Source organism: Phragmites australis, chromosome 15 (assembly GCF_958298935.1).
Source record: "Phragmites australis chromosome 15, lpPhrAust1.1, whole genome shotgun sequence".
Taxonomy (NCBI): Eukaryota; Viridiplantae; Streptophyta; class Magnoliopsida; order Poales; family Poaceae; genus Phragmites; species Phragmites australis.
This window is the reverse complement of record NC_084935.1, coordinates 28,880,698-28,890,412: the sequence shown is the minus strand read 5'-3', so window position 1 is coordinate 28,890,412 and position 9,715 is coordinate 28,880,698. Positions and strand designations below refer to the sequence as shown.

The 9,715-nt window shown below is 42.4% G+C and overlaps 2 protein-coding genes across 3 annotated transcripts; both read left to right on the top strand.

Moving 5' to 3' along the window:
• The first annotated feature begins 318 nt into the window (after positions 1–318).
• On the top strand, positions 319–953 carry LOC133892283 (auxin-responsive protein IAA1-like). Its single transcript, XM_062332968.1, has 3 exons — positions 319–417; positions 570–661; positions 755–953. The coding sequence occupies exons 1-3, from the start codon at positions 319–321 to the stop codon at positions 951–953; spliced, it is 390 nt and encodes a 129-aa protein (XP_062188952.1).
• A 7,283-nt stretch (positions 954–8,236) lies between these two features.
• LOC133892041 (EPIDERMAL PATTERNING FACTOR-like protein 2) lies at positions 8,237–9,715 on the top strand. 2 transcript variants are annotated; one of them, XM_062332781.1, is made up of 3 exons: positions 8,237–8,806; positions 8,911–8,954; positions 9,208–9,715. In XM_062332781.1, the coding sequence occupies exons 1-3, from the start codon at positions 8,695–8,697 to the stop codon at positions 9,502–9,504; spliced, it is 453 nt and encodes a 150-aa protein (XP_062188765.1). In that variant the 5' UTR covers positions 8,237–8,694; the 3' UTR covers positions 9,505–9,715. The 2 variants fall into 2 exon arrangements, with proteins under 2 accessions (XP_062188765.1, XP_062188763.1); XM_062332779.1 differs by having other exon boundaries at positions 8,239–8,806; positions 9,202–9,715.

Below are 9,715 nucleotides of genomic sequence, written 5' to 3'. Positions count from 1 at the left end.
TTACCAGAGCATCTCACGTCCCACGTGTTCACTTTACAGACGGATCTCAACTGGAGCGAAGTCCCACGCATTCATTTACATCCCAAGAACCTTCTCCAACCCCAATCCTCATCAAGTGCTACAGCAAACGTGTGCAAAGACCGGTCCCCATCATCTTCTTAGGGTTCCACCATTGCCGCCACCTCGGTCCCCCTCTTTCCTCCCCTCCGGCGACCTCGTCGACGGCGAGGAGGAGCGGGGACCGGTCCTCTTCCTAGATCTAAGCTATATAGGCTTGTAACTAGTAGTTCCAATTTAGTTTTTCAAGTTTCATCTCGGATGGGCGTCTTCCCCTTCCAAAGTCTTGCCCTCGCTGCCACCGTCATCGCCACTATGTCCATCTCCAGATTCACTGTCTTTGACCCCGACTGTGGGGAGGTAAGGAATAAAATAAATTTCCTCCCCTCCACTCACCTAGATTTATCTGAGCCTGCCTTGGATCTGGGGGTTTTCCACTCACTGTCACTATCTCCTACTCCGGTCACTCGGTGTGGAGAAGCGGACAACTTCTCCGAGTGCTCCAAGAACAGAGAAGAAGCAGCACGAACAAGCAGAGAAGCAGCAGCATGAACAAGCTGTCTCTGCATCCACTCTCAACGAAGATCCATGAATTTCGCACAAGGTAAATCAATCCTTTGCTTACACGCGAGGGACTCGTGAGGAGGGTTCATTCGTGGTTGATTTGGGTCTGATTGATTGGTTCATGTTGGTGCAGGGCACGAGTGGTGGGATGGCCGTCGGTGAGCAGGAACCGGAGAAATGGGCTCCCCAAGGGCAAGTTCGTCAAGGTGGTCATGGTCAGCGCGCCGTACCAGCGCAAGGTGGACCTCGAGGCATACACGGGCTACGAACAGTTGCTCACCATGCTCCATGACAAGTTCACCTCCCACTTCACCATCCATGAGTGCATCTAAGCTTGCTGCTCGTACATGCCTTGCGCTGTCGTTGAGTACTGGTTGGTTGTCACAACATTTCGGAGCAGCATAGCATACAACTATGGGAAATAGGGATTAATCCCCTCAATTGGATATTGTGATTGTTTGTGGGCAAAGTTTTCCTTCACTGGGTAGTGGAATCATGATATGGCTCATCGTTTTCTACTGTTACAAGAGTACAAGCTATCTCTTGGTTTGTTTGTTGGATATGAGTCTAATTTTCCCTATTCCCTGCAGCGCCAAGAGCTGCGAATGAGGCATATCCACACTCCACTTTTCTACATATTGCTTCAAAGGGAAAGATATATTTTCTTGCTGAGGTTCTCCTTATATGTGAGAAAAACATGTACAGCCATCGACTTCTACTTTCGTTTTTGGTTTTAGCATGCTATTGTGTTCAGGAAAAGGTTGAGGGGACAATATGCACATTCTGTTGGCTGCTTTGATGAGGATGCTTTCCACTTTCTTGAAGTAAAAACATGTAGATGAAAATTGTAGATCTTGCTATTATAGTATTAAAAACCAAGTCTGTTTCTTTTGCATGTGATGATCTCAGCTGACAGAGAGCAGATCAGTGCAATTTTATTTTATTTTTTGTATTTTTTCTTAGTACATACGGTTCTAAATTTGAACCGTAAGTATTAATAATTTGTATAGACTATTCTAAAATATATAGACGGTTCTAGTTTACAACCGTCTGTACTAATGATTAGTACAGATGGTTTCAGTTTAGAATCGTCTGTAATAAATATTTGTACGGATGGTTTAAAAACCGTATGTATAAATCAGATTTGTATATACTCTTTTTCACAAATGGTTCGAAAAAATATCTCGTACGGGGGTTTCGAACCATTTGAAGAAATCATTTTTTGAGTAGTGATGTTTGTATAATACATGTAGGTACTCAGGAATGAGAACCCCAAAACCAACCTCGATCGATCTCTCAACTTGACCTATTTAGTGTAGTAACTTCTCAGTATATCTTGCTTGCAACTGCAAGTTAGCTGCGTATGTTGTGTGTGTACAGAACATATCCAGTGCCCCCACTCCTCCGTATGCTCCCTGCGTGGGAGCACAAGATAAGTACTATTAGGGAGCACAAGATATGTATTAATTGCCTTTATGTATCTTATGTGTCTATGTGGTGTGTATAAGCCGTGCGTACGTGGATGCATCCATCCCGTGGACTTCTGTCATGTGCAATTCAAACCTGTTGGTTTGGTGGCTACTAGCTAGCTGCATGAATGCTTCGAGCCAAACATGTACAGGCCTCCATACCCACCAGATAGAGAGACGACATGCAGATGCAGGCTCGGCCGACGCTCGGCTCAACCACCTGTCCTGCTAGCTTGATCGATCGTATATATACGGCTAATCATACGACAAACCTGAAACTGAAAAGGCCGCTGATCGATATACAGTAGCTAGCTGGCAACTGTACGTACGTAGTACATGGAGATACAGTTATGGAGTTACTCCCACGTGTTAATTAATACTCTCCCTCTAACGAGTGTACAGAAAAATACATACTATTTTCTAAAATATATACACTATGTTATAAGTGAAACATATATTTTTAAGATGTATATACTCCTCCACTCCTTCGTGTGCTCCCAAACCTATATCTCCATATACTACGTACAACATACACAAAGTACAGAAAGGCTTACTATGGAAAAAAAACTAATCTGTTCCTAGAATATATACTCGGTACCACATACTATGCATGCGCCCACTCCCTACCACGGATGAACAGAATGCATGCATGCGCATTAATTACGGCAGCATGCATGCCACTTTGATCAGCCACAAACCATGCGCCCACTGAATGCATTAATGCCAGCTTGGATACCCAATAGATCCCGGGGAGTATATATTTTCGGGAGAAAAAAATACGTGTATTCAGTGAGAAAGAAGCATACAATAGTCAACTATCCCATGTTTGACATATTCAGTCATGGGATGACTTTATTTACCCATTGAACGCAACTACATATTGAAATTGTGTAGGACCAAGACAGACGATTAGAGAAAAGTGAATAAACGTCTTACAAATTTCTTACAAGATACATAGTCTACTACTTATTCACTCAATACTCTAAAAACATATAAACAGAAGCATAAACTTTAGATTGACAAAATAAGAAAGAAAATTCTAAGATAACATGACTCTACAGATGAAATATGAACTACAGGCTTTATTCAAAACTATTTTATATATCTTTGTATACAAAAGCTTGAAACTTGAATGAATAAAAAGCAAAAAACACAGTCACCAAAAGAAGCATCTCTCCAAATTGATGATCTAAATACAAGGGGATTCAAGATCCTCTCAAATACATAAGTATATGAACGTTTATGCCTCTAGCAAGAAGAACAACTTCTTAAAGTTGAAAAATCGCAGCTCAAAGGCAAAAACGAAAATCAATAAGAAAATCACAACCGAAAAAAGAAAACTTGCAAACTTGCAAGGAAACCAGTAGAGAAACTAGAAGGAGGGGAATTCAAGCATATGCAAAAATATAAACTTCATTACTAAAAGAGATCAGCCCTATTTTAAACAGATTATAAGGATTTTTCTCTCAAAAACTCTCACATATTACATATACTAAGCACTCATCTTCATCCCCTCTAAAACCCTAGCACTAGGCTCTCAGATGGGTGGCACAATAGGCTCAAGTGGCTGATTCAAATTTTCTCATAGCACTACCTCTCTATTTCTATGCGTAGAAAATTTGGTCCCTAAGTTTCTTAACTGGTTACCAAAATACTCCTCTCTTGTAGTACACTCATACCTACTACCGAGGGCATTTGATCCATTTCTTGCTTCATCCATCGAACAACCACGACGCCTTCACGACTTAGCTTCGCCTCAATGCAAGCTTTAAGATGGTGCCACATACTCCTCCAATCCTCCCACAGTTTTAAGGCCAAACTGTGAAACCCTCTGCACGCTTCTCAAAGCGTGACTCGCCACTTGCTTACGCCTTAAGCAAGCACTCTGATGTCGACACGTGTACTCCGTCTTGCGATTCTGATCGTCAGCAAGTCTCTCTCGCTTCCGATCCCTCAGGCCGCCTTGTCATTTGCATCGGTATCCTTTTTGTTTGACTTTGTCAACACGCTGTCTCTATCCCTCGTTTCATATTTTGCTTGACCTCCACATGTACAGTTAGGATCATTCTTGACTCTGTCCAGCCTACTTGATCGTCTGGCACTAAGCACCCGCTTAGCCCCGATCACCTGCCGTCGACAGTCAAGTTGCATCCATCATCTGTACATCATGAGACAAGCAAATACATTTCTCTAACTCCAACTCTAGTTAGTCCATAATCAAAATGCTCAAATCAAGCTCAAGCAATCCAAAACTCGACAAACTAAATCGACAACCTTGTTAATCACTCGTCACATATAAACTAAGTTACATTTCAACTTGATTTCTCAAATTGTAATAAAGACCAGACTGCATGCATTGCAAAATGCGGAGGCCAGAATGAAATTTCAATATATTATATTAGGAATTAATCAGCAAAATAGTCTTTTCATTCACTTTCAAGGTCAAGAGCAGCCATGCAATACAAATGAGAAGAACAAACAACAGTAATCATGAGCCTATGGCACAACAGCTTCCTTGATAGAGAAGAATCTTACAAAATCTAGCAACAACATCACTGAATAATAGTACAATATTATATCGAGGCAATAATCTTCACACCGGTTTGCTTAGTCCCATAGCATAAGAAATTCCCAGTAAAAAGAACCAAAATAAAAATGTGGAATACGATAATAGTGCTTTACTTTCATAAATTATAATTATGTCAAACTCTTAACCGTGCGATTGCGCGTGCCACTTCTCTAGTTATCTAAAAAATATCGACGTCATTGGTAATGGCAGCTTTGCACTCATGTCCTTCCAACCGATGATCATGTTGGGATGAGTCCTTGCCCACATGGAAAAGAATTGCTGTGAGTGAACATGTGACATATGGAATGGTTACGCGAAATGAAGCAAAGCATGCATGTACTGTATCAGTACGTGCGTACGACCGTGTGGAGGGGAGTGAGCTGGGCCCGGGCGCCGCTTGTCGGCTTCCGGGGAGAATCCTTTTTACTCGCTCTGCATGTCTGCAGGTCATCCTACATCAGAGTCATCAAAACCTCTTTATCATCTCTCTCTCTTTCCCCTCTCTCTCTCTCTCTCTGGCTCGCTCGCTCTCCCCTTTGCCTTTCTTCTGTCTCCCTCTCTCTTCCCCGGTCGGCTCAGAAGAACTTTGCTTTGATCTGGCCAGCCCTCGTTTCTCTGTCTGCCTCCAGGTCCAGCCTTTGCTGCCACTTTCATGCTCCTCGTCTTGCTCAGCTTTGACAAAATGCCGCATCCATGCCCTAGCAGCTTAGCTGTTAGCCAGTCAGCTCCCAGCCGGTTCTCTACTCTTTCACAGTTCCACTCTCACTCTCTTCACCTGTCTCGGGAGAAAGAGAGAAGTACTAGACTAGACTAACTTTCTCGTACGAGGAACAGATAAGGCGCGCAGCAGCCCAATACATGTAGCGCACATTTGGTGCGACATAAGCATACATAGCTACCTATTCAGCTAATTAAATAATCTTGGTTCTACGACAAAAATAATGTAATGTTTTCTGAGTAGAAAAAGGTAATGCTACACTTTATAGGACTATTTTTTAATCTTCACGGTAGACTTTGTCATCGATTAAAGAAGGTGAATATGTATTTTAACAAATTTTTTTAAAATTGATGATATTCTTCTATTCAAATATTTAACATACCTAAAAAAAAATCACAACTGAACGCAATACAGATACGCAGCGAAAAAACTACACCTATCTAAAAATTCCGAAAACTCCAGAGAATGATAAAAAACCAAACTAAAAGATTCAATAAAAAGTGGGTCTTATAGTTGGAATCGAATACTAGATTTCACATCAAACTAATCCATGTCTCATCCCCACACAAAGTTGAATCTTGAGAAAATATCACTTAAGGAATAAGAGATAAACACCATGTGAAGAAAACTTCCAAGATAATGGTCTAAAGGCAAGGTAATTCAATACCCTATCACATATGCATATGTATGTGAATTTTATGCCTTTAGCATCAAGAAGAACAACCTCCTAAGGTGTTAAAATTTCAACTCAAAAATAAAAACAAAAATCAACACCGAAGAATAAAAACTTGCACACAAGGCAGGAGAACAAGAGAGGAAAACTAGAAGGAGGGGAATTCAAGCATGTGAAATAAAATAAACTTCATTACTCAAATAGGTCAACCCTATTTTAGACGAATTACAAAAAAATTTCTCTCAAAACTCTCACATATTACATAAGCTAAGCATTTATCCTCCTCTTTTCTAAAACCCTAACACAATGCTCTCATATAGGTGGTACAAAGGGCTCATATGACTAGTTCTACCTCTCTTATAGCCTTACCCCTGTATTTATAGGTCTAGGAAACTTGACATCTAAGTTTTCTAGTTTTTTTTTCCTAAAATAACCCTCTCTTATAGTACACTTCTATCTATCATTGAGGGTATTTTAGTCTATTTTCTTCTCCATTCATCGGACAGCTGTAGCGCCTTTACGGCTTAGCTTCGTCTCGACCCTAGCTTCGCAATGGTGCAACGTACTCCTCCAATCCTCCCACGATTTTGAGGCCAAACCGTGAAACCTTAGCAAACTACTCAAAGCGTGACTAGTCGCCACTTGCTTTCTCTTGAAGCAAGTGTTCCAATGATGATGCGTGTCCTCCGTCTTGAGATATTGACCATCGGCAAGTCTCTCTCGCTCCCGATCCCTCATGCCACCTTGTCACTTGCACCAGTATCCCCTTCGCTTGACTTTATCAACTTGTCATCTTCATTCTCCGTTTCATACTTTGCTTGACCTTCATGTGTACAGTTAGGATCATCCTTGACTCCGCACGACCCTCCTTGATCGTTGGCCACCAAGCACCCGCTTAGCCCCGATCACCCGTCGTCGACCATCAAGTTGCATCCATACCCTGTACATCTTAAAACAAGCAAACATATTTCTTCACACTCCAAAACATCTTCAGGTTAGCACAAAATCAAAAAACTCCAACTCAGAGCACATCCTGCAGAAAACGTGAACATCGGATGTTCCGGTATTTTCTGCTCTGAAAATCAGACCATCCAATGAGTGTAACACTATCTGTTTCAGAAAATTTTTGCTCTCTGCAGGAAAAGGTCCGGTGAAAGTTTTTGATGATTTTATGTCCATCATCAGATAATCCGGTGTGTGCTAATCCACCGAACTATTCTCCTGCAACCTCCATGTAACAAAAGGTCCGGTGCATTCTTCAGTGTTCAAAATTATAACACCGGACTATCCGGCGTATGTAATCAAACTTGGTGTCAAAAATATTCTCTTTGTAGAAAATACTTTGGCTCTCCCAAAGTCCATCACCGGACTATCCGGTGTTAGCTTTTATTTCTGCTTCAATACTGAAAATGTTCCTGTGATACCCTCTAATGTAGCCACTATACTCATCTGACCTTCCGGTGCATTAATATCTAATTTCGCCCGAAAAATTGCTCTCTACAAGAAATAGTCCGACGAGTACACGCTGTCCACACCGGAACATCCGATGTTCACACTCGAACTTCCGATGTGTGTAATTTTCGTATGTAAAAAAAAATTCATCAATTTCAAACACTATCAACTCGAGTTAAACAAGAACAAGAACAAACATCCACAGACACATGCTACCTAAATTCAAGACATATTAACTATTGTTTCCCCTTAGTTTCTCACTTATCCTGCACAGTGATTCTATATCCACGGCTTCGTGCACCGTGCTTCTTCTTCCTGCTTCTCCCGCACTGTTCTTCTTCACCATAGCTCGCTCCCATCCCTACCCGCCTCCGGTGGTTCGAAGGCACTAGCATCGCCCTCCTCCGCCGTCGGAGTTGAAATTCACTGTCGACTCCTAAGATTCGCAATTTCCAAGCGTCTGGAAAACAGGAGGCGTTGAAAAATAAGATTCGCTCTTTTGAGGCGACGGGATAATAGGCGATGTGAATAAAATACATACTGTTTGCTCCACCCGTGGCCGGGCCCACATGTACGACACGCACACGCGCACATCCGGACACGCGTGAATTCAGCACACGCTTTTTTTCTTTTTAATTTCTTAAAAAACTTACTCCCAGTCAGTCACTCCACATGATGATTGTGAATGCAGTCGACACCTTGAAAGCAAGGTTCGCCAGTAGCTATCCCAATCGCCAGCTAGAGCCGAGGGAGCCCACGACCCATCTCTCAAAAATAAATTTTATAAGATCTAGTTTTATAAAAATCATCTCTCTATGATAATACATATCTACCTTCCTTTCTCTTTAGTTTAGCCATTAAATTTTCTAGATAAAATCCTATAAAATTTACTTTTCATCTTCTCTCTTCTCTCCCAGTAGAAAATAAATATCATATCCTATTTAGCCCTCCTCATAGGCTCATAGCCTTCTTCTTCCTCCTCAACTCACCCAACCCACCAGCCTAGGAACCCTATTGCACACAGACCGAGAGCCGCAGGCCTGGAAGATTCAGATCAGCTTCTGTTGGTGTGGAGATCAATCTAGCTAAGCTTCCTCTGATTCATGTAGCTCCTTCCCTAAATAAGCCACACTCACTCGATCTCTCGCTCGTCCTCCTAAGCAAGAGCAACTCAGGCATAGACACCAATTAAATGGTCCATTTCTTGCAATGCAGCAATGCTCACACGCCCTTTGGGCTTCTCTTCTTCTCCGTCTTCTTCCTGCTACTCACCTCTTCCATGGAGGTAGCATACTCAGATGCCAGTAAGATCCTTCTGCTTCTTTCTTCATGCTAATTACGGCTCTTGCTTCATTAATCTGGGATCTCAATGGTGGCTTCTTAATTACTCAACTACTCTTTGCTACAGGGAGGTTTCCACTGCGTCGTCTACGAGAGATCGACACCAGCAAGGTACGTAGCTAATCAATAAGCTCAGTCTCGTTACATCGATTGATCTATGTATAATGTTGGCTTTTCACCAGGATCAAACAACCACGAAGAAAAAAAAACACACAATTTTCAGATCACGGCACCAGCTCCTTTTCTCACGTTACATGCCTTTCCTAATTATATAGGCACAACTCCTAACATATAATGCATCTTTCTATTGTTGCTGGTGTTTGCCAATATGGTTTACATGTGTGTAATGTTGGATTAGGGGCAGGAGGAGGCGGAAATCAGAGGAGAGATGAAGGGGAGGGCTCTGATTGGATCTAGGCCGCCGAGATGCGAGAGGGTGTGCATGTCCTGCGGCCACTGTGAGGCAGTGCAGGTTCCCATCGTGCCACGGGATCACCAGCAGAAGAGGGCTACCGGTGCAGATCAGGAGCATGTGGTGAGCGATGCTGCGGCTGCTGCTGCCATCGGCACCGCAATGTTCACCTACAGGGTGGACGGCATCACAAACTACAAGCCGCTCAGCTGGAAATGCAAGTGTGGAGGCACCATCCTTGATCCATGAGCACAATCCATCTCAAAGGCACTCACTCGCCATTGTTGCGCAAACTGTAAACACCACTTCCTCATGTTCTTTCTTCTTTTTGACTCTTTTTGGTTTCAGCCCCAGCTTGCTCCCTTAATTTTGTTGTAGTGAGATTGAAGAGGGAGACTGTTTAAGCTGCAAATTAGATTTGTGGTATAGTTAAGCCGAGCTAAGCAGCGAGTTTTTGTCA

Excerpts from the sequence above, each read along its gene's own strand:
- LOC133892283 (XM_062332968.1), top strand. The coding sequence starts at position 319 with ATGGGCGTCTTCCCCTTCCAAAGTCTTGCCCTCGCTGCCACCGTCATC. Across the intron at positions 418-569 it reads TTGACCCCGACTGTGGGGAG|AGAAGAAGCAGCACGAACAA; the intron begins GTAAGGAATAAA and ends CTCCAAGAACAG. Across the intron at positions 662-754 it reads ATCCATGAATTTCGCACAAG|GGCACGAGTGGTGGGATGGC; the intron begins GTAAATCAATCC and ends ATGTTGGTGCAG.
- LOC133892041 (XM_062332779.1), top strand. The coding sequence starts at position 8,695 with ATGGTCCATTTCTTGCAATGCAGCAATGCTCACACGCCCTTTGGGCTT. Across the intron at positions 8,807-8,910 it reads GGTAGCATACTCAGATGCCA|GGAGGTTTCCACTGCGTCGT; the intron begins GTAAGATCCTTC and ends TCTTTGCTACAG. Across the intron at positions 8,955-9,201 it reads GAGAGATCGACACCAGCAAG|GGGCAGGAGGAGGCGGAAAT; the intron begins GTACGTAGCTAA and ends ATGTTGGATTAG.